The following is a 24,059-nucleotide window of genomic DNA, read 5'->3' as shown; positions in this document are numbered from 1 at the left end:
TGTCCGGAAGTCATTAATTTTCAATGAATTTTGCCGCTCTCGCCGGCGGCGGTGTGAACGTACAGTTAGCCTAGCTTAGACTCATAACACAAACAGCTGACTCGCCGAACCAGCTGGTGGTGTTGATTGACGAAACTACAGGGTAACTTAAAGACACGATTAATTATATGATCATACACCCATTGTATTCAAACAAATGTTGAAATTACCTTTGAAGGAGTGATGGCATGATCACTGCACAGACGTGTATACTGTGAAGGTTGCTTATCTCATCTGCGGTAAGTGCATCCAATCGCACAACAACTATCTGGCATGTCGTTTACACATCAAAACACCAACTTTTGTATAGTAAAACTGGCGACGTCCTGGCAAGATCCTTGATTAGTTTACTGGGTTTCGTTGCTGGAGAACGACGTTCTTGCCCGCCAGCCAGTACTTGTGACGTCACGTGCAAAGTATGAATAGTCAGCTTTAATCTTCCTAAGATGTGCTCCATGGTCCATTCAAAGTGCCTTCAGTTTGATCTATCCTCGACAAAGATTTGCGGAAACACCAGACTACACTTTTAATCTACTAAAATGAATGATTTCTGAAACTTCTGAATAAATCAAGATGTAACATTTATTTGTCAGGTAAAAATGTATCATGCCAATTACAGAAGTAAATGATTAAAAGCCAATTCAGAAAATACATGACATAATTTACTCAAAGATGACTCTAAAAGTAAGTAATGTTTTCCTGACAGACACACAGTGATGTGTCAGGGCTTTCCAACAGGAAAACACTGAAACATCACTGTATGGAGGAATCTCCTGGTAAAGGGTCCCAAAGACTGCTCTGTCCCCTCGTCTTAAATACCCAGACCAGAACAAAAGGGGTTATACAAATATTGTTTAGAGTTGTTTGGGCCAATCCATTTACCCCAGGGGGTAGCACCTGGTTTCTTGAGATATCTTAAAGAGATATCACCCAGAGAGGAGAAACAGGATTCTCCTAATTTCTCAACCTTTCTCATTAAACCAATGACTGCAATGAAATTAAGACCATTTTACCAATCACACTGAGACACTTAAAATGATACCAAACATGAAAAATAAAAAACAACATATTCACAAGATACATCAGGTGTGATATATGGACATTCTTAATGAACTTTCAGTGTCTTGCGGAGGGAGAGGGGGGATGAGTTGAAGTCAAACAAGGAGATAAGTTTGGTCAGGGCTATGTCCTGTGCTCTGTCTTTGCTATCTCCTGTCCAGGGTGCATTTTATGGCTTTATTGCAGGGTGAGCTTTGTTTTATCAGGAAAATCAGTCCTTGCAGCTTACAATATTACATTTCATTTATAGGCGCCTTTCATGACACTCAAGGACACCTTACAAAATCCATAAAAGCAATGACATTAAACAATAAAACCAGTACAGCAACAGACATTAAATCACATAAAAGCCTGCCTAAACAGATACGTTTTAAGATGAGATTTAAAGACCGAAAGACTCAAACTGTTGCAAACTTCTACAGGAAGTGAGTTCCATAAATGGGGAGCCGCATAACCAAAAGCTTGTGACCCCATAGAAGTTGTCCGAGAACAAGTGTAAGTGCAGAAGCCAATCTTAAAATGCGGGAAGGAGTATGTATATGAACAAGATCTAGAAGATATGAAGGAGCCAAGTTGTTAAGTGCTTTGTAAGTTAAAAGTAAAAATGTTAAAATTTCACGGAATTTAACTGGGAGCCAATGCACATTTTGTAAAACAGGAGAAATATGTTCAAAAATTACCATGTTCAGTAATGACTCGAGCTGTGGCATTTTGTACCAACTGTAATTTATGAAGAGATTTAGAAGGAAGCCCATAAAACAAAGCATTACAATAGTCGATTTGTGATGTTACAAGAGGATGCACAAGCGTAGCAGTACTCTTGAGTAAAAGGACAGGACGCAGACAATTTATATTCCTAACATGGAAGAATGCAGAACGGGTAACACTATTAATATAAGCTTCAAAAGACAGAGTTCTGTCAAGAATGACACCCAAACTTTTAACCTGATTTGACAGAGGAACAGAGCAATTATCTATTACCACAGAAGAAAGATTTGACATTTTTAATTTTTTGAACCAACGAGAAGAATTTCTGTTTTACTACTGTTCACTTTAAGAAAATTACTTGAAAACCAATTTTTTTATTCACTTAAGCACTCACCAAGAGCAGAAGAGGGAAACTTCGAAGAAGGTTTAGAAGACAGATAAAGTTGCTAAACAGATAAAGCATTTAATTCATTTCCATTGATTCTTTTTGACATTAATATTTGGTTCTGTGTGGTAGAAATTAATGAATTGTCATTTAGATGACAAACAGAAAACGGTTATTTATCTCTTGCTACTTCAGGCGTCAGGCTTATCGGAAACTCCAGTTGCTGTGGGAGGTTAGAGATACTTGATGATCAGTCGTGGGTTTCAGTGTGTGACGCTGCCTTTGACCAGCAGGATGCAGAGGTTGTGTGTAGAGAGCTGGACTGTGGGGCTCCTGTACAGGTGCTGGGAGAAGATGCTTTTGACAAAGGAGACGCTCAGATGTGGACACAAGAGATTCAGTGCAGAGGAAATGAGTCTCAGATTCACCTCTGTTCAAAATCCTTACATAAAAACAATTGTTCACAACTTCACATGATAATTACATGGGGCTGTTCTGTGCTGGTAAGAAATAATATGTGAGATTCTTATTCTTTTTATTCTTCTACTTTTTAGTCGGCATAACTATGAAAATGTATATAATATTTCCTAAAGATGATGCCAATTGGTAAAAGATAAATAATAAACAAAAGAGGTCCTAAAACATAACCCTGGGAAACACCAGTGACAACATAGGTTGGTTTTGATTTAAACTGTTTAAGTTGTACAAATTGAATGTGGTCCGTGAGATAGGAACAAAACCAGCTTAAAGCCATACCAGTAATTCCAATAGATTCCAGCCTGCTCAAAAGTATAGGATGTGAAATGGTATCAAATGCTGCACTAAAATCAAGAAGTGTAAGTATTGATAAAAGACCAGCATCAGCAGCTAGTAATAGATCATTAGAAATCTTTACAAGTGCAGTTTCAACACTGTGATGAGAACGAAACCCTGATTGAAACTCCTCATATAAACTATTACAAGAAAGATGTTCACGGAGCTGGAGAGCAACACATTTTTCTAAGATTTTTGACAAAAACGGCAGATTCAAAATGGGACGAAAATTATCAAAATTATTTTAGTCTGTCCCAGGTGTCTTAAGAATAGGTGTTATAACAGCAGTATTAAGTGCAGTAGGGACAATAAGTGAAGTATGCATGATATAAGTGATTAAAGAAGAAAGAAATGGTAAACCAGCTTTAACCAAGTGAGTCAGTAATGGGTCCAGTTGACACGTGACAGATTTAGATTTTTGTACAATGAAACAAATTTCCTCAACTATTGGAATTTTAAAAGTAGAAAAAGTAGAAAATGAAGATAACGGAGATGGCACAAAGCTAGAATGAATTATGTTACTATCAGGGTTTGGTGAAACCAATTAGTGAGCAATGAGCATGTGAATGTGTATGTCTCTGTGTGTTAGTTCTGTGATGGACTGGCTATTCATCATGGGTATTTCCCTACCTTCTCCTTGAGACGCGATACGCTCCACCAGCATCCCTGCAACCCTATATAGGACATGGCAGCATTTTTATTTTTGACTGAATTATCCATTTAAATTAACCTTTCATAAAGCATTTAATTTATTTCCATTTATTCCTTTTCACATTAATAAATGGTTCTGTGTGGTAGAAATGAATGAATTGTCATTTAGATGAAAAACAAAAAACGGTTATTTATCTCTTGCTACTTCAGGCGTCAGGCTTATCGGAAACTCCAGTTGCTGTGGGAGGTTAGAGATACTTGATGATCAGGCGTGGGTTTCAGTGTGTGACGCTGCCTTTGACCAGCAGGATGCAGAGGTTGTGTGTAGAGAGCTGGACTGTGGGGCTCCTGTACAGGTGCTGAGAGAAGATGCTTTTGGCAAAGGAGATGCTCAGATGTGGACACAAGAGATTCAGTGCAGAGGAAATGAGTCTCAGATTCACCTCTGTCCAAAATCCTTACATAAAAACGATTGTTCACATGATAATTACCAGGGGCTGTTCTGTGCTGGTAAGAAATAATATATGAGATTATTATTCTTTTTATTCTTCTACCTTTTATGCCTATTCTCTCTCTTTATTCTTCTGTCACTTAGATAAAAAGAATGTGAGGTTGGTGGGTGGTAACAGTCGCTGTGCTGGTAGAGTGGAGGTTCTTCATAGAGGTCAGTGGGGAACAGTGTGTGGTGATTTTTGGGATATGGCTGATGCTACAGTGGTGTGTAGAGAGCTGGACTGTGGAGAACCTGTAGATGCTCTGGGTGATGCTCATTTTGGACAAGGATCAGAGCCAATCTGGATGAGTGATGTGTTATGTGCTGGATCAGAGTCAACATTGAAGAACTGTGGGACATCAGGATGGAGCATACATGACTGTACTCACTATTCAAATGCCGGGGTCATCTGTTCAGGTAAATAATGCTGGACTTAAAAGCATTCCACTCTTGTTTTTTCTACTTGTTGCCAATCATGGTTTTATGTTTACGCAAAAAAAGTATGCTTTATTTGGAAAACTTTTTGTTTTAACATATCTGTATTGTTACATGTATTTTTTTTTTCTACTTTGTGCTGTGATTCATGTAATATAAACAGGCCATAAACCTTCCAGACTTGCTGCTGGGCCTCACCTCTGCTCTGGGAGGTTAGAGATACTTGATGATCAGTCGTGGGTTTCAGTGTGTGACGCTGCCTTTGACCAGCAGGATGCAGAGGTTGTGTGTAGAGAGCTGGACTGTGGGGCTCCTGTACAGGTGCTGGGAGAAGATGCTTTTGGCAAAGGAGACGCTCAGATGTGGACACTAGAGATTCAGTGCAGAGGAGATGAATCTCAGATATCATTCTGTTCAATATCATCATCACAGAAACACAACTGCACCAGTGACAATAATGTGGGCCTGATATGTTCTGGTAAATAATTTAGTGTCTTTTATTTTTGATGTGAGATTGATGGTTTTTTGTAGTGTTACTGAACAGTTAATAGTACACTGTAACTTTTTTGTTCAGAATTAACTATTTAAATGAGTGATTATATCATAAATCCATCTTCCAAAATGTTTTTGTCTTATCCTGATTCATAAGCGCCCATTTATGTTTTTGCCTCTGGGTGCAAAACAAATGCATACCGCAACAAACTGCTGTGGGCCAGAAGTTACATAGTGCACCTTCAAGAATTATTTGACCTCATTACATCACACACATAAAGAGAAGATTTTTCTCAGTCAATATATGTTGTATGATAGATATATTTGTAATAGGCATTGTAATGACAAAAGTTCTTTGCACAGGTTATACAGATCTCAAACTGATGAACGGTTCAGATTCCTGTTCTGGAAGAGTGGAGCTTCGGTTCCTCAATGAATGGGGCACAGTGTGTGATGCATGCTGGGATATGAGAGCTGCCAGTGTCCTCTGTAGACAGCTGAATTGTGGGATTGCTGTGTCTGTTGTGGGATCAGACTGGTTTGGAGAGGGAAGTGGTGAAATCTGGGCTGATGTGTTTGATTGTGACGGGAATGAAACAAAACTCTCAGAATGTTCCATCTCTTCATGGAGTCGAACTGAATGTTCTCATGGACGAGATGTTGGAGTCGTCTGCTCTGGTGAGGGGTTTTTATTGAAAAAATAAGTTATAAATTACCTATATAAATCTTGCAATATCTTGATAAAATTCCACGTCTTTCACTCAGATTCTTCTCTGGCTGTTCATGACGGTCTGGTGCGGTTGTCTGGAGAGAGACAGTGTGAGGGGGACCTGGAAGTTTCCATCCATCAGGTCTGGAGGAGAGTTCTGCTGGACTCCTGGAGTCTCACTGAATCCTCTGTGGTCTGCAGACAGCTGGGCTGTGGCTCTGTGCTGAACTTCTCCGGCTCCTCTTCATCCAGTCCTGAACACAGTCATGAGTGTGTGACGGGCTTCCAGTGCTCTGGGAGTGAAGCTCATCTGGGGAACTGCAGCTCTCCACAAACTCTCAACTGCAGCTCCACACAACAGCTGTCAATCACCTGCCTTGGTGAGAACAACAACATCTGGGCAGATTCTTCAGTTGTTAGTGATCAATAATGTGTTTTTCTCTCTCTGAATATCAGGTCGCGGGTCCATCAGGCTGGTGGGTTCTGGGGGAGACTGTGCAGGGAGGCTGGAGGTTTTTCACAGCGGCTCTTGGGGGACAGTGTGTGATGACTCCTGGGATATTAAAGATGCCCATGTGGTGTGCAGACAGCTGCAGTGTGGAGTGGCCCTCAGTAACCAACAGGTACCAGCCTGGTTTGGTCCTGGTTCTGGACCCATATGGCTGGATGATGTGGAGTGTGAGGGGAATGAGACGTCCCTGTGGAACTGCTCTTCTCCAGGCTGGGGGAAACATGACTGTCAACACAAGGAGGATGTAGGAGTCGTGTGCTCAGGTAAACATGCTTCTATACAGTATATGTTTTTAAATTAAACATGTAATGAATATAACGTTTTAAGAAACTTCAAGTTAACACTTTACAATTTCATTAGTTAACATCAGTTAACTACCTTAGTTAACATAAACTAAAATTAACAATATTCCTACAGCTTTTATTAATCTTCGTTAATATTAATTTCAACATCTACTAATAAATTATTCAAATCAAAGGTTGTATTTGTTAACAACTTTAACAACACATGTATGCGTCCATAATACCCACACTTTTAAAATGTACCTTTTCCCATTTATGTATAGAGTTTAAAGAGATCAGGTTAACTGAGGGCTGTGAAGGGAATGTGGAGGTTTTCTACAATGGATCCTGGGGAAATGTGTGCTGGAATGAGATGGATGGAGACACAGCGAGTCTGATCTGTCAAGAGCTGAACTGTGGAAGATCTGGTGTTTTGTCTGATTCTACATCAAGACTGGAATCAGCTCGTAACTGGCTGGATGAAGTGAAATGTCGACCACACGATTCAAATCTGTGGCAGTGTCCATCTTTACCCTGGGGAGAGAATGACTGTGACAGAGATGAAGTGGCCAAAATCACCTGCTCAGGTAAGACTGATGCAATTTACATCACTAAAAAACAGCAGTAATCCTTTTTATGAATTGTGTATATAATATTGTGATTGTGATTATAGAACAGGAGAGTCATGAGTCCCCTCATTTGTCTTGCTCCACATCTCCACATCAGAGACAGTGTACGGCTCCTACTGTAGTGAACAGTAAGTTCATTTGATGTACAAAAACATAAAAATCATAACAGCAATATGTGATGTACAGTATGTATGTGATTTTGCTGTGGGTATGCCAACAGGATTTAATATCACACCACACACATACCCCACTGTATGTGTCGCTGTTCTGACAGAACTCTGTTGGCCAATAATGTATTCACTTGTCTGTGATTTAGATCATGTTCCTCTCAGACTGAGTGGAGGTTTGGGCCGGTGCTCTGGGAGGCTGGAGGTGTATCATAACGCTGTGTGGGGTTCAGTCTGTGCTGATCTGTGGGACATCAGCGATGCTCAGGTGGTCTGCAGGCAGCTGGGTTGTGGAGCAGCACTGAGGGCTGATGGGAATTCAGTCTTTGGTGCTGGTGAACGTGTTGTGTGGCTGAACAGAGTCGAGTGCAGAGGGAATGAGATTCACCTGTGGGACTGTCCTCTCTCCCTGAAGAACCACACTGACTGCTCCCACAAAGAGCACGCTGGACTCACCTGTGCAGGTCACAGCAAAACACTGAGCAATATTAGTCATTTTAATGCTAATAATCTTTGTCTGTTTGCAGGATTTTTAATGTGTGTGTATCTGTTTTGTCAGATTTGTCAGTTACCACTACTCCTGCCACAACATCATCATCTTCTTCTCCTCCAGTTTCTCGAACTCCTCCAGTGTCTCTCTCTGTGCTTGTGGTTGTACTGGGAGTTTTGCTCTTACTGCTCTTAGTGCCACTGCTTATACTGATTCAGCAGAACAGAGTGATGAGGAGAGGTAGGAGAGATCCAGAGACTGTCATATTGTGTCTTATTCAGTGTGTGATCAGTCATGTGTTGTGAACTGACAGCAGGTTTGTCTGTCTACACTCACAGCTCTCTCTAAGAGGAGACACAGGACGACGACTGAGGCCGTTTATGAGGAGATTCAACACAGACCCACTAATAGACAGAGTTTCTTCGCTCAGAGGGGTGAGTAAATGTCATAGAGTCTGATTTGTGGAGATCAAAAAGTGTAATCATTTTATTCATTGGCAGGGCCACATTAATGCACGGGCTTACCTGAGCTTAGGGCCCCATGCTGGGGTAGGGCCCCAGTCATTCTGGAAAAAAAAAATATATATAATTCAAAATTAAAATAAAATTGATTTACGCATTTTATAAAGTTCTGGCTATGCTGTTATAGTTTTGTTATTGATGCTTTGCTTTGAGTGTGTGTGACTAGAAGATGCGGGCTTGTGGAGTTGTGCATTGAACTCTTCCACGCTATGCTACCATTATCTCCTCAGCATCCTCAGAGTAGAGAGTCGACAACACGGTCAGAGACATTAGCAGGGAGGAGATAATACAACAAATATATCCAACATTTTTTCTTTAAACAACTTAACTGAGCAGCAAAATGAACACAGCCCAAGTACCGAATGTGACAAAAAAATCTGCTTTGGCGAACAAATAAAACAAATATACTCCAGAACTCAATGAAGCAACACATACACTATGTGATTGTGAAATGAGTCCTCGCAGGATTAAACCACCAAAACTAAAATTCATGATTTGATTCCAGTTTAGACGGAGACTTGATCATCTTGAGAGACTTATGTCCTTTGTTATTTGTATGTTATGTTTAAAAAACAGGGGACACATGGTCTCATAGGGATACATAATAGCTTAAAACTATATATTTAAATAGCATATTTTATATTCAGCAGAGCTAGATACATTTGGTTTGTGATGCATGGTGTGATGACTGTTTTTTGTTGTGGAAAAATCTCCAGGGCTAAAGCTCCAGGGCCTCTATTGTGTTAATGCGGCCCAGTGCATAGTGAGTAGAGTAAACCACATAGATCAATTTGTGGGAGTTTTTTGTGTTATCTAAAATGATACAGGTGTTAATTTCGTTGACGAATAATTTTCGTTATTATTCTTGTCAACAAGATTTTTTTCTCTGACGAAAAATAGATAACTAAATAAAAATCACAAAAACTATTACGAAAATCTATTGACATTTTCGTCAATGAATAAATACTAGACGAAAATGTTACAGAGGGATAATATGGGAAGAGATCCAGTCAGAACTTATGTCATGTGGTAGATGCGCACATTTGAATTGTAACGTGCTGATCCGGCGGGACATAAGTTGGAAATGGCATACACTTAAACATCTCATAAAACGTTTAAAAATGTAAACTTTTTAGAGGAAAGAGCAGGCCAGACATATGGATAAATCTAAAAGAGCGTGATGACCACTGATCTATATAAATGACTGGATTGCTCATTGCATTCTAAACTCACAGCAAGCAGTGAATAGATCAGTGGTGACAATGCGAAAGTGAGCTCAGTTCAGTCCGGTTTTCTATGCGTACACCGAAAGTGCCTCTCAGACACAGCGCATGAGTATTGAGAATTGTGCTTTCTTTCGCGCCTTTTTGCGCTTGAGCGGACAAATACACACAAAATTATGTTAAAATGTCCGTTTTGAGTTTTCACGTACACACTGTCGGGTATGTCTTAAGTGAACGTAAAAAATTTTGAGAATACCAGCTGTATATCAGTGTATTGGATTCATGCATTCAGCCTTAAAGTGACAGCAGCCTAATAACCTGCTGCTGCTGTCCATCATTAATGTTAATCAAACAACAAAAGAAAAAGAGAAAATCACTCAGTGCTCTTGACTGAATAACTTTAGCATTAATAAGGTTTAATCTATATTTATTTTATACAAATAAATATGTCTGCTTGAAAGAATGTATGTTGTATGCAAGTTGTTATAAAGAATGCATCATTAATTAAAAAGAAGACCATGTTCTTGTTTCTTTATGAGAAGTGGTTTTATTTAATTTTAAGACAAATAAAGACATGTTATATGTCACAGCAGTTAAATCTGTGTCTGCATTGCATGTTCAAACCTTAATATCATTTATTTTTAACAGATTAATGTTTTCTCCTGGAGTATTATAATGAGTGTGGACATTTAAGAGATGCTTAATTGATGCATTACAATTTTACCAAACCCATTAGATTTTAGTTGATTAAATCTACTGTAGATTTAGTAAACTAAAATCTTTTAATATTTAGTTGACTAAAACTAAAAAAAATTCAGATGACTAAAATCAAAATTAAATCAAAATTTGCTGTCAAAATTAAGACTGATACAGTGTTAGAGATATTGTTAGATATCGGCTGATTTACGTTGTGAACGTGTCTGATGAATCTACTTCTCCATAATAGGAAGTGTCCTCTCTGAAGAACAGTATTCTGGGTATGAAGATGCTGATGAGCTTCTTTCAGGTTAGAGGACTCAAACAAAAACACTCACTTAGCAGGTTATCTTAATTGGGTTGAAATTATGTAAACAATCCAGCACGTAATAATTCAGATAAGGATTTATTAAACCTTCTTTTTTTCTTTTTTCTTTTTTTTTTAGCAAATTCTGAGAATCATGATGATATAATCACTGTTGGACTGAGATCTCGTGATACAGGTTTATTTCTTATTATCATTTCTACAGGTTTTAACAATATAGATTTATATGCATTTTAATTATACATATGCACTGTTTAAAAATCCAAAATCTTGCACATTTAATGGATGCATTTAATTTAATTTGGTCTATTTGTCCATTTTGACTTGCCAGAAAACTATGATGATGTCATCATTGTACGACAATTCTCCAATGATAAAGCAGGTGTGGGGTTCAAATTACTCTCTAAAAAAAAAAAAAATGTGGTTTGTTTGTTTGTCTTCAAATTATTGTGGCAAATAATCGTATGTTTATTATTAAATTACAAATGTAATTAATAATGGACACATTTATATCAGAGGGTGTTCAGGAGGCGTATGACGATGTGAAGAATTTCAGGGAATATATGAGTGACATGTCTGGTAGGTTACTGACACCTTTTTACCTTACACTGAATTTACATTTCATTTTTATAATCGGTTTATAATATCGATATCTGTGATTATAATAGCTCATTTAACTTGATTGGCAATACTGATGTGTTCATTTAATACTTTTTAAAGCATATATTGATCAATTAATTTGCTTTTGTTTTATAATAACAGACTATGATGATGTGGGGGAGGAGCCAGGAAAACAGGGAGGGACTTTATAACTGAAACCACACCCACTGCCTCAAATCCTTTCAAAACTTTTAAGTTTTCTGCAAAGTTTAAGGGCCCTATTTTAACAATCTAAGCGCATGGTCTAAAGCACAAGGCGCAAGTTCACTTAAGGCGTGTCTGAATCCACTTTTGCTAGTTTAACGATGGGAAAAATGGTCGGTGCGCGCGGCCTAAAACGGTTGTCACTATTCTTTTAATGAGTAATGGGTGTGTTTTGGGCATAACGTGAAATAAACCAACCAGAGTCTCATCTCCCATTCCCTTTAAAAGCCAATTGCCCTTGCGCCATGGCGGATTGCTATTTACATGACAGAATTTAGCGAGGTTATACGCACGAGCATCTACGCATCTACGGGACAAGCGGGATTCCACTATATCTTTATGTACACAATATTAATCTTTTACATTATAATCCTTTTATTTTTAATATTTGCCATGTTTGTGTGCTGCTGCGCATCCCTTTGTGTGTAATAAGCAGAGTGGACGTGCGTTGTGGACCCGCCTATAGGCGCACATTACTAACGCACTCTTTAAATAACAAAAAATATATTGCGCCATTGACTTTAGACTAGGTTTTTGTCGGTCAATGGCGCAGTCTATTTCAGTTGCCTCAAAATAGCAATGCGCCTGAACACACCTCGTTTTTACGCCCATGGGCGCACAAATGGGCGTAAATGCATTTGCTATTTAAACAACGTGGTGCAGGACATGAAAATGATAACTGTGTCAGGCTGAAACTAGCAAAACACACCTGGTGCTGCATATATGTTTTAACTGCTATCCACCATATGTAACCACATGTAATATTTTGTATTGAAATGTACTAAATCAATTACATGTAATCAGTGTTTGTCAGGATAAAATGCTTAGTTTAAACTTAAAGTTTTTTACAAAACACGTTTTTGTGATCCCATTGCACTGAAACATTTATATGATATAGACATGGCAATTTGAGAGAACAAAAACAAAAAACACACAAAAAAAAAATTCCCAACATTCAATCCATTTGTATATAATTGTTATGATTTCAGATGCTTCACCATTTAACTTCCACTGCTCCAGTCTTTAACATTTCACAGCAACTTATACAAATATAATATTCCTATTGAATGTAGACCCACTGATTGTGGAAATATTATTTTGCTAAAGAACGTTGGAATGTACTTTGGGAAATAAGTTTACAAACAGCAGCTGTGATCAAGGATCTTTCCCTCAAAAGAATGTAATGACTCTTTGAACTGAGCAGAAGAGCATGTTGTTCACTTTATGTCCCGCAGAGGGTTTTTTGACAATCAGTCATACCCAGCATGCATACATTTGTTGTATATTTCTGTCCAATTTTATTGTTTTTAATTTATTTTAATGTTTTCTGTTTAGCAATTAAAATCAGGTGGACTATGTGCATGGATATTATGCTATTATTATTATTGTGAAATTGTGAAATGTTGTAACACATTTTGTTTCAATGTTTTTTGCACACAAAATGCAAAACTTCAATAAAATTAAATGAAATATTGTATACTGTTATTCTAGAGTAGTGCTTTGATACTGTATGTCTCTGTCTTCTTAGTGTTTTTTGTCAGCAGTTAGTTATCAGTGCTTGTATCTCTTCTCTGCAGGTGTCAGACTCTGGCGCTGTATGTACACTGAAGTGTTTCCCACATTCACTCTCATGACAGCTGGGTGACTTTGTCAGCACTTTATCATCATGTGTGTGTCTCCTCAGTAAAGTGTCTGTAAGGTGGAGGAGTCCCGTTCATCAACAGAAGCGTTCTCTTGATATATATGGAGATATATTGGCTGATTTGTCGTTGTAGCTCTTCTTTTGAAGTTTAACTCGAAGTGTGATTGGTGGTCGTCAGAAGCCCCTCCCCTCTCTCTACCTTTATCTTTCTCACCAGAGCAGACAAGAGTCTCTTTTTCTTCAGAATTGCTAAAAGAGCAGATGAAAAGTTAGTCCTGAAGAGCAGAGCAGAGGAAGAGGAAGATGAAGAGCTGTCTGACAATCTTTCTGATGTCCACAGTCGTCACACTCACCAGTGCAGGTATTTTACCTTGAATTAAAGGGCCAAACAGTTCCTTTCAACATATTAAATGAAAGTAGTTTTATATTTTAAATAAGGATCTTCCTGTGTCCTATCAATAAGTTTTGTAATGTTTAATTTCTCTTAGTTTCATTTATATAGATTATTGTTTATATTCGCTTACTGATATTGATTTATTTTATTTTAAAGAATTTGCTCATGGAAGAAATAAATGAGATTTTCACTGATTATTTATTCTTTTTTTGTAATTGCATTAAATGGCCTTGTGGTTTGATGTGTTTTAATATTATACATGCAGTTTTTATGACTTCATATTGAGTAAAATGCAAAAGATTTTCACACCACAGGACTATTTAAGTGAACTGCAAAAAAGCAGCATAATAAAAAAATAAAAAAAGGACTTTCATAGATAAACGACTCTTGTGTACAGGCAACGTGAGGTTGGTTGGTAGTAACCGTCCCTGTGCTGGTAGAGTGGAGGTTCTTCATAGAGGTCAGTGGGGAACAGTGTGTGATGATGGCTGGGATATGACTGATGCTGGAGTGGTGTGTAGAGAGATGAACTGTGATAGAGCATTACGTGCAGTTGGTGATGCTCACTTTGGAAAAGGATCAGGTCCAGTATGGATGGATGAAGTGAAATGTACTGGATCAGAGTCAACATTGAAGAACTGTAAATCAAAACAATGGGGTGTAAATAACTGTGGTCATGATGAAGATGCTGGAGTCATTTGCTCAGGTAAGACTGTCCAATCTTCCTACTGTAAATGTTTTGTTACCAAAAGAAACTGAACAGAATTAATTTCCTTATCTTAATTTTGAAAAAGTTATAATGTTGTTTATTTATATAATTTAAACACACAGGTCGCCTCCCCAGACTCATTAATGGATCTCATCTGTGCGCTGGGAGATTAGAGATACTTCAAATTAAGAAGTGGGTTTCAGTGTGTGACGCTGCCTTTGACCAGCAGGATGCAGAGGTTGTGTGTAGAGAGCTGGACTGTGGGGCTCCTGTACAGGTGCTGGGAGAAGATGCTTTTGGCAAAGGAGACGCTCAGATGTGGACACAAGAGATTCAGTGCAGAGGAGATGAATCACACTTTGTGTTCTGTCCTACGTCCAACTATTCAAATACACACTGTTCCCATGACAATGCTGTAGGAGTAATATGCTCTGGTTAAGTCATATTTGACCTCTCTTTACATGTATTGCAAACATGAAGAGATTAAATGTCTTTTCTAAAGAGCAGTGTCCTTAAACTTTTGTTTTGTTTCAATACATTTTGCACAGGTTACACTGATCTCAGACTGGTAAACAGCTCAGACTCTTGTTCTGGTCGAGTTGAACGTCAGTACTTCAGTAAATGGGGCACAGTGTGTGATGCATGCTGGGATATGAGAGCTGCCAGTGTCCTCTGTAGACAGCTGAATTGTGGGATTGCTGTGTCTGTTGTGGGATCAGACTGGTTTGGAGAGGGAAGTGGTGAAATCTGGGCTGATGTGTTAGATTGTGACGGGAATGAAACAGAACTCTCAGAATGTTCAGTCTCTTCATGGAGTCGAGCTGAATGTTCTCATAGTCGAGATGTTGGAGTCGTCTGCTCTGGTGAGAGGATTTTATAAAAATAAAAAAAAATGCATAAAATACCTTGCAATATCTTGATTAAAATGGCAGATATTTCCATCAGGTTCCTCTCTGGCTGTTCATGACGGTCTGGTGCGGTTGTCTGGAGAGAGACAGTGTGAGGGGGAGCTGGAAGTTTCCATCCATCAGGTCTGGAGGAGAGTTCTGCTGGACTCCTGGAGTCTCACTGAATCCTCTGTGGTCTGCAGACAGCTGGGCTGTGGCTCTGTGCTGAACTTCTCCGGCTCCTCTTCATCCAGTCCTGAACACAGTCATGAGTGTGTGACGGGCTTCCAGTGCTCTGGGAGTGAAGCTCATCTGGGGAACTGCAGCTCTCCACAAACTCTCAACTGCAGCTCCACACAACAGCTGTCAATCACCTGCCTTGGTGAGAACAACAACATCTGGGCAGATTCTTCAGTTGTTAGTGATCAATAATGTGTTTTTCTCTCTCTGAATATCAGGTCGCGGGTCCATCAGGCTGGTGGGTTCTGGGGGAGACTGTGCAGGGAGGCTGGAGGTTTTTCACAGCGGCTCATGGGGGACAGTGTGTGATGACTCCTGGGATATTAAAGATGCCCATGTGGTGTGCAGACAGCTGCAGTGTGGAGTGGCCCTCAGTAACCAGCAGGTACCAGCCTGGTTTGGTCCTGGTTCTGGACCCATATGGCTGGATGAGGTGGAGTGTGAGGGGAATGAGACGTCCCTGTGGAACTGCTCTTCTCCAGGCTGGGGGAAACATGACTGTCAACACAAGGATGATGTAGGAGTCGTGTGCTCAGGTAAAGTCTCAAACAATTTAGGAATCGTTGCAAGAAATTGACCAGCTGCTGCTACTTTCAATATACAACAAGAAAATTGTATTTGTAATTAAATAGTTATTTAGTTAATTTACAAAAATAAAAATAACTGAATTGAATTTAACATCTTCTATCTAGAGTTTAAAGAGATCAGGTTAACTGAGGGCTGTGAAGGGAATGTGGAGGTTTTCTACAATGGATCCTGGGGAAATGTGTGTGTAAACCAGATGGACAGAGACACAGCGAGTCTGATCTGTCAAGAGCTGAACTGTGGAAGATCTGGCAGTGAACCCAGTTATTCAGTGGGTCTGAGATCTGCTCCTAATTGGTTAGATCATCTTAAATGTCGAAAACATGACAAAACATTGTGGCAGTGTCCATCTTTACCCTGGGGCCAGAACAGCTGTTATGATAATGAGGTGGCCAATTTCACTTGCTTTGGTAAGTCTTAATTTAATGATTTAATCATGATGAATTTTTGTTAATTTTAGAGTGTTTATTTTACAGTAAACTATAATCATACGTTGTTAAAGTTATTTTAGTTTTCATCTAAATTGGAGGATTGTTGAGTTTCACTTTGTAATCTCAGAGAAACAGAGTGATGAGTCTCCTCAGAGTCGTCTGACATGTTCAACATCTCCTCACCAGAGACAGTGTTCAAGTGAGTAGGTTATGTTCTGTTAATGAGAGCAATAATATATGCTTGCCTAATTGCTTTATCTTCGAACAGATGTATACTTGGGAATTATCTATCTGGTATGATACGTACATTTTAGATCATGTTCCTCTCAGACTGAGTGGAGGTTTGGGCCGGTGCTCTGGGAGGCTGGAGGTGTATCATAACGCTGTGTGGGGTTCAGTCTGTGCTGATCTGTGGGACATCAGCGATGCTCAGGTGGTCTGCAGGCAGCTGGGTTGTGGAGCAGCACTGAGGGCTGATGGGAATTTAGTCTTTGGTGCTGGTGAAGGTGTTGTGTGGCTGAACGGAGTCGAGTGCAGAGGGAATGAGATTCACCTGTGGGACTGTCCTCTCTCCCTGAAGAACCACACTGACTGCTCCCACAAAGAGCACGCTGGACTCACCTGTGCAGGTCACTGCAAAACATCATAATTTTCACATAATTTTAGTGCTTATAATATGTATAAGCTTTTTCCAATGTGTTTGTGTCTGTTTTGTCAGATTTGTCAGTGTCCACTACTCCTGCCACAACAACATCAGTTTCTCCTCCAGTTTCTCAGACAGTGTGCTCAACATCAGTCACTCCTCCACAAACTCCTCCAGTGTCTCTCTCTGTGCTTGTGGTTGTACTGGGAGTTTTGCTCTTACTGCTCTTAGTGCCACTGCTTATACTGATTCAGCAGAACAGAGTGATGAGGAGAGGTAGGAGAGATCCAGAGACTGTCATATTGTGTGTTATTCAGTGTGTGATCAGTCATGTGTTGTGAACTGACAGCAGGTTTGTCTGTCTACACTCACAGCTCTCTCTAAGAGGAGACACAAGACGACGACTGAGGCCGTTTATGAGGAGATCCATTACAGGCCCAGACACAGTCTCATCACTCAGAAGGGTGAGGCTGCTAAAATGATCACCATTATTAATAATAATGACAAAACTATTTATACTGTAGATGTGAATAGTCAAAGCGATGAAAGTATTTGTTCATTTTATTTTATTTGACCATCCTGACGTTTAATGATTCTACAGGTCTTTTTGACAGTTAAAGTTAAGAAATGTTAATCCTGTTAGGCTTCCTGCCGTTAACCACTGAATTCAGCTGTGAAAACCACAGCGCTGTGTTTGTACTGCAGTCAGTGAGAGCGCACACAGGTGTTAGTGTGAGGAGAGTGTCAGCGTTTCTGAACTCAGTTTCTGAATGCAGTTTAGCATTTAACAACTTTTTGGTTGTTATACTGGTTCTACACTGTAAGAAAAAAAAGAAAAAAAAAGAAGAAAGGGTACTGGTAATTTTCAAAATTTTCTGTAATTTCTTTACTGATTTTAACACAGTATATTGTGCCTGGTTTCAACTGACTTTTCTGAGTGTATGATTTATTGGTATGCTTTATTTTTAATTGATGCAGACGAAATGGATAAAGAGGCTCCAGAGGACTATGATGCAATCACTGATATACTCAATTGTGAGAATTTTTCCATAAATTATTACTTCAAAATAAATATGAAATAGGAGAGCAGATATCACTTAGTGCTTGTTTAGAGACAGTGATGTTATCTCTTTATTTTGACACAGATAGCACGAATGAGACCTATGATGATGCCACAACCATGAGAGAAGGTGATTTTTACAGTCTAGTTTTTCACGGTTTGTTTTGATATGAAAAATATTTACATCTGCTGTACATCTTTAGAGTAAACGCTGAAGAATTATGATGATGTCATCTCTTGTGAACGAAATGTTGGAGCTGTAAGGGAAGAGTCTGAGGGGGTTTCAATCAGATGCGTCTTATAATGTTCACCTCCGGCAACCAACTTCATCTAAAAGAAATAATTTGTTCACCATCTTACTTATTTTCATTGGCTGTCAGCTCAAGTAGTCACCAGCTGGTGCATGTCTAGTCTGTAAATTATGATGATATTTATTCATTTTATTTCTTTTTTTCTTTTTTAACAGAGAATGTGGAAGAGGAGCCAAATGAACAGAAAGACTGTGTGTGAACTGCCTACAATTACTGCTTCTACTGTTTTTTTTCTTATAATAATTGTATTATTATTGTTTGCTTCCTGGTGCTTTTTTATATCAGGTAATATACACTCTTCTGGAAAGAAAGAAAAAAAGGTACAAGCCAAAAATGGCAAAATATGAAGTGGTCTTTTAATGGTCTTAACCATTTTAATCACAAATCACTGGTCAGGAAATTAGCAAGAATTGCACAAATAATGTAGATAAAAGTAACTTTGCATCGAAATAGCCTTCCCCAACTTGATGACAGCTTATTACAGGAAGAGTCTGTGTTGTTCCATTCAATGTTAATGGCTTTGAACAGTTCATGAGTGAAAATGTCATCAAGTTCATTTGAGACCAAATATTCACTATATGGGTTCAAATCTGGACTCTGACCAGGCCTGAGGGACTTGTTCTCAAGCCACTGGATGTCTTTGCAATTTTGGCAGGGTTATTGTCTTGTTGAAAAATAACATCCGATCATTCCTCTTTTGATAACAACTTATCATTTGTGGGAAGCAAGCCATTCTGCAATATTCTCCTGTACTTCAAAGCATTAATTACTTTTCAAAGTAAAGCAGCTCACCAATACCAGCAGCAAAAAAAGGCTCCCACACAATGACACAGTCTCTTCCTCTGTGCTTCACTGTGGTAGAGATGCATTTATTATTATATTTCTCACCAGATTTCAGAAGACAACGCCTCTCTCTGGAGCATCACCACTTCACACAACTTCCCATATTCTGCCAAAAAACTTAATTCTGTCGTTGATGTGTTTGTTTGTTTTTTTCTGAGACAGCAATGGCTCTTTCAGTAATGCATTTGCTTAATTTTGTGCTAATTTCCTGACCAATGATTTGTGGTTAAGACAATTAATAGCTTAGTGTTTAGCCATCCCCCAGGAGTGTATAATCAACATGTTTTAAATATTGCCTAAATCTTTTTATATAACCTGGAGAAATGCAAAAAAAAAAAAAAAAAAAAAAACTCCCTGTCTCGATTTCATGTCTCGAAAGTTTATTAAATATCATTTTATTAACTCTGTCGTATTTTGAGTACCTTCCAATGGCGAGTGTTTCCTCCCGGAATCCGAGTTGTAGCGGTCGCTGTCCGTGGTCCTGGAGTGAATTAATGCAGTTGTCGTGGAAATAAGTGACCAACGAACCAAAAATAAAGATCCTACCAGAGAATATGTTGAGCTTTGTGAGCTACGTCACATCCAATAGCCTACATTTCAACTGCCATCATTAAAATGTTTTATTTTATTTTATTACAATATGTGGTTGTGCATAGTGCCCCGACTAAAAACTAATTTAAGTTAGTCATACGGTGGCCTATTGCTTAAACCATAAAGCTGTATGATTGCATAATTTAGACTTTGTCTAGCCAACAACAAAAACAAAAGTTGAAATGTAAGAGCTTTTCCTCTGTATCGAGTATCAACTGTGAAATGAAAACCTCTATCTTGATCATGTTCTGTCATTTGTAATTGCAGTGCAGTAAATAGTAAATTGGGATATTACAGTATAAATACACAATGTGTGTTGAGGTCTAGGCATAATTTCCTAAAGAAGTTCCCCTTAAAAAACTAAAAACTAAAATAACGAGTATATTCTTTTCTTTACTGCCATCTTCTGGCAATACAACGATATTGCAGTGCATGATGTATAATAAATGTATTCCTTCAATTGTAATATTTAAAATGTAATGATAATTGATAAAAAAAAAAAAAAAATTGTGTGTCCCTGATTGAGTTTCCATTATCATTTTTTTCATATAATGATGATGATAACACATTTCCCGCAAGTTTCACAAATTACGATCAATAGGGTAAGGGGCATCTAGCATTTGCACCCTGACATTGAGTCTGAATTAGCAATAGCATATTCGCAATACAGACGCAACAAACTTTTAATAGAATTTATTTGAACTAAAAAAATATATAGTTAATTTTTAAATGACTGCGGCCCCTTTAATTGCTGAAACGCATGTGGCGTGTTTGATTGGTCGAGTTAAGTTTGCAAACGAGGACGACAGAAAGTAGTAACTCTCTGTTTAGGAAGATACAAATATTCGTACGACTTATAATATCATGTATGCTCAATACAAGAAAATGTAAGTTATATCCTGTCTAAACACATAACATTTAAGAGTTGTCAAGGCAAAATGACCGCATTATATGACCGTGACCACACTGATATTAACTCATCAAGTAATTACTGTTCTGACAGTTTCATTAGTTTCATAAGTGAAATAATGTGTTAGTGTTTTGCTCTTTTTTAAATAACCTACAACAGCGTAAACAAGAATGAGGGAAGGATTTTGCTAGCCTAAGATTTGAGAGTTTGTTTATCATGCTAAATTATGTTTGTGTTTTGGGACTAGAGTTGTGAATAAAATGTTATAACTGCCTTTGTTGCCCAGTTTCAGCGCAAGTATTGTGTCTGAAGAAAGGTGCTCCAGGTTGGATCTTACAGGTTTGAGATCTTATTTATTTTGTCATAACTGTTTGTTAAAGCCGTTCAATTGATGCTGCTTTTACTCTGAAGTTTTAAGCTGTTGAACTGCAACATTTAGTTGCCTGTCATATGTCATTATCACACAATGAATGTTGGATTATTGTAGGCCTACTTGTGTTCTGTTAATAATTAATACTACATTTTTCTCCCCCATCTTATCTTACCTTAATTTTTTTTAATGAAAATGAAATTTACAAGTATTATATAGTACCGGTCAAACATTTGGTTTTAGAAACTTTTTTTTTATTTTTTTTTATTTTTTTATGTGTCTTATGCTCATCAAGCCTGCATTTATTTGATAAAAAAAATACAGAAAAAAAAAACAGTAATTACAATTTATTACAATTTAAAATAATGCAACTTTTTTTTATTTGAATATGCTTTAAAATATAATTTATTTCTGTGATGCAAAGCTGAATTTTCAGTATCATTACTCCAGTCTTCAGTGTTACATGATCCTTCAGAAATCATTCTAATTATGATGATTTATTATCAATGTTGGAAACAGTTTGCTGCTTAATATATTTTTTTTATAACCTGTGATACTTTTTTTCCAGGATTCTTTGATTAATAAAAAGTTTTAAAAAAAGAAAAAAAAAGAAAAAAAAAAGAAAAAAAGAACAGCATTTAAGTCAAGTCAAGTTTATTTGTATAGCGCTTTTCACAATACAGATTGTATCAAAGCAGCTTCACAGTATTAAATTAAAATAATACAACAAAGTTTGTTTCAAGAGGAATTTATTGATTGATAAAATAAAATAAAATAAATGTATAAAAATAAAAAAAAAACCCGTTTGTAATAATAGGCTATACACTACCGTTTGTGGGGACAGATATTTTTCTTTTTCTTTTTTGAAAGAAATTAATAATTCTTTTTAAGCAAGGATGTGTTAAATTAATAAAAAGTGATAGTAAAGATTTATATTGTTAGAAAAGATCTCTATTTTGAATAAATGCTGTTTTTTTTTTATTCATCAATGAATCCTGAAAAAAAGTATAACAAGTTCCAGAAAATAATATTGATAATTTGATAATAACTGAGTATCAAATCAACACACTAGAATTATTTCTAAAGGATCATGTGATGTGATATAGTGATTTTTATGGTTATTAATTTCTTCAAATGCATTATAGAATTGTTCAATGTTATTTTCTTGATATTGCTCATATTGTTTGAATGTTTATTTGTGCTTTAGGTAAACAAAATGAGTAAGAGCGTTATGTGCATTAATCCATTTAATTATTTTCATTTGGCATACCAGCGTGATGACGTCATCACACACTTCGGTATGTGGCGCGCGCCCGTGATACGCTCCATTCAGAATCAATACACTGTTAAAGAAGCAATCACTGCAGCGCTCTCTGTTATTTTATTCTTTTTTATTCTTCTTTAATCTTTTTGTACTTCTTCTTCAGGTAACTTAAACACTTCGGTCTTGAGTAGTAACATTGTTAATGCAACACTGATGAGTTGTACGGATTGAAAGTAGTTCATTTTAGTTTAGTGATAGTGTGTCATGTGTTAGCATTTCTGAGCACATGGTTAGCATAGATGCCTCGCGATTAGCGCGTTAGCCCGCTATACACGAGAGAGAAAGTCATTTATGTCAACATTGTTTGAATATAAGAGTTTATTAAGTTGTTTCAGTTTTATGAGTTATCTGAAATTTGCACATTTGGGTAATTAACTCCTTCATGCCTGTGAATTGAGTTATGCATTGCAATAGTTTTCATCAATTTTGTAAGTGACTTTATTGTAGGAAATACATTGGACGATGGAGTGAACATTGGTCAGACATGAGCATGTAATTGATATCTCAGCTGCATTGTTGTCATCAATTTCATACTGTCATTTAGTGGGTTTGGGTAAATATTTAGTCTGAAAATGTGTTTTTCTCTATAACAAGTGTCACTGTGTCAGTTGTAAATGCCACACTTCTCTAGTGTGATGAGACATGCTTGAAGTTATATTTACAGTTCATTACTTTGTAAGAAAAGTGTGATATGCACTGATAATGTAATGTACTGAGCATATGTTATAAATGTATGTTTTTACTTTTGCCATTCAGAATCAATACACTGTTAAAGAAGCAATCACTGCAGCGCTCTCTGTTATTTTATTCTTTTTTATTCTTCTTTAATCTTTTTGTACTTCTTCTTCAGAGGTACTACAGTGACACTGAAGACTGGAGTAATGATGCTGAAAATTCAGCTTTGCATCACAGAAAAAAAATATATTTTAAAGTATATTAAAATAGAAAACCATTATTTTAAATTTCAAAAATATTTCACAATATTTTTTTTTTCCCCAAACCTTTGACCTGTACTGTATGCTTGAAAGTGACTATAGATGAATAGATGAAGTTACAGCAGCACAATTTCAACTGCAATTCATGTTTTGATCACAAGGTGGAAACATGTGACTGACTAAGCATATCAAAACTACTAACATATGAGTGATTGTGTTGTCTAAATCCCCTTTTCTCTCTATCCATCCTTCATCATGCTATAATAAGTAAAACTTAATTTTATTCAAAAATGAATATTGAATTCTACACATTCCTCCAATTGCTGTCCTATAAAACAGCCAAAGAAGTTCACTACTATGGCATTGTTGCTCTGCTGTGGTCAATAGACCAGAGCAATACAGATATTGTGCTCAAATTATTACAACATCAGTGATGGTCTGTTCACTGCAATTCAGCTGGATGATATTGTAATGTGTAAAGTGTTACTCACAAGCAATTAAATCATGAGTGCGCTCTGGCAATAAAGGATGTGTTCTCAAAGAACAGCTGTGACTGACACCAGCTTCATCTGCCGTCTGGTCACCCTGGGAACGCAGGTATACCTATTAAATTCTTATAGAGACTGCAGAAGCAGACGGGGGTTTCCATAGAGACCGCAGGAGGCCAAATCCACAATAAGCAACTCCAAAACT

At 37.6% G+C, this 24,059-nt stretch overlaps 1 protein-coding gene across 1 annotated transcript in view; it reads left to right on the top strand.

The window, feature by feature from the left end:
• The window catches only part of LOC309496471 (uncharacterized protein), a 197,505-nt gene extending 177,246 nt beyond the window's left edge, over window positions 1-20,259 (top strand). The window contains exons 97-127 of the mRNA XM_082166460.1: window positions 2,387-2,623; window positions 3,866-4,165; window positions 4,251-4,565; window positions 4,747-5,061; window positions 5,439-5,753; window positions 5,841-6,203; window positions 6,241-6,558; window positions 6,861-7,163; window positions 7,250-7,333; window positions 7,522-7,836; window positions 7,932-8,102; window positions 8,201-8,296; window positions 10,553-10,612; window positions 10,749-10,805; window positions 10,959-11,009; window positions 11,144-11,206; window positions 11,390-11,428; window positions 13,420-13,494; window positions 13,925-14,233; window positions 14,359-14,670; window positions 14,785-15,099; window positions 15,182-15,505; window positions 15,573-15,899; window positions 16,056-16,358; window positions 16,507-16,578; window positions 16,694-17,008; window positions 17,098-17,298; window positions 17,397-17,486; window positions 18,001-18,057; window positions 18,168-18,212; window positions 18,549-20,259. Of these exons, the coding sequence (XP_082022586.1) occupies window positions 2,387-2,623; window positions 3,866-4,165; window positions 4,251-4,565; window positions 4,747-5,061; window positions 5,439-5,753; window positions 5,841-6,203; window positions 6,241-6,558; window positions 6,861-7,163; window positions 7,250-7,333; window positions 7,522-7,836; window positions 7,932-8,102; window positions 8,201-8,296; window positions 10,553-10,612; window positions 10,749-10,805; window positions 10,959-11,009; window positions 11,144-11,206; window positions 11,390-11,428; window positions 13,420-13,494; window positions 13,925-14,233; window positions 14,359-14,670; window positions 14,785-15,099; window positions 15,182-15,505; window positions 15,573-15,899; window positions 16,056-16,358; window positions 16,507-16,578; window positions 16,694-17,008; window positions 17,098-17,298; window positions 17,397-17,486; window positions 18,001-18,057; window positions 18,168-18,212; window positions 18,549-18,592 (6,191 nt within the window). The 3' untranslated portion in view covers window positions 18,593-20,259. The remainder of the gene's footprint in view (window positions 1-2,386; window positions 2,624-3,865; window positions 4,166-4,250; window positions 4,566-4,746; window positions 5,062-5,438; window positions 5,754-5,840; window positions 6,204-6,240; window positions 6,559-6,860; window positions 7,164-7,249; window positions 7,334-7,521; window positions 7,837-7,931; window positions 8,103-8,200; window positions 8,297-10,552; window positions 10,613-10,748; window positions 10,806-10,958; window positions 11,010-11,143; window positions 11,207-11,389; window positions 11,429-13,419; window positions 13,495-13,924; window positions 14,234-14,358; window positions 14,671-14,784; window positions 15,100-15,181; window positions 15,506-15,572; window positions 15,900-16,055; window positions 16,359-16,506; window positions 16,579-16,693; window positions 17,009-17,097; window positions 17,299-17,396; window positions 17,487-18,000; window positions 18,058-18,167; window positions 18,213-18,548) is intronic.
• The last annotated feature ends 3,800 nt before the right edge of the window (window positions 20,260-24,059 follow it).

The sequence above is a fragment of the Leuciscus leuciscus genome, assembly GCF_965113295.1.
Source record: "Leuciscus leuciscus genome assembly, chromosome: 4".
Taxonomy (NCBI): Eukaryota; Metazoa; Chordata; class Actinopteri; order Cypriniformes; family Leuciscidae; genus Leuciscus; species Leuciscus leuciscus.
This window is presented reverse-complemented; position numbering and strand designations above follow the sequence as displayed.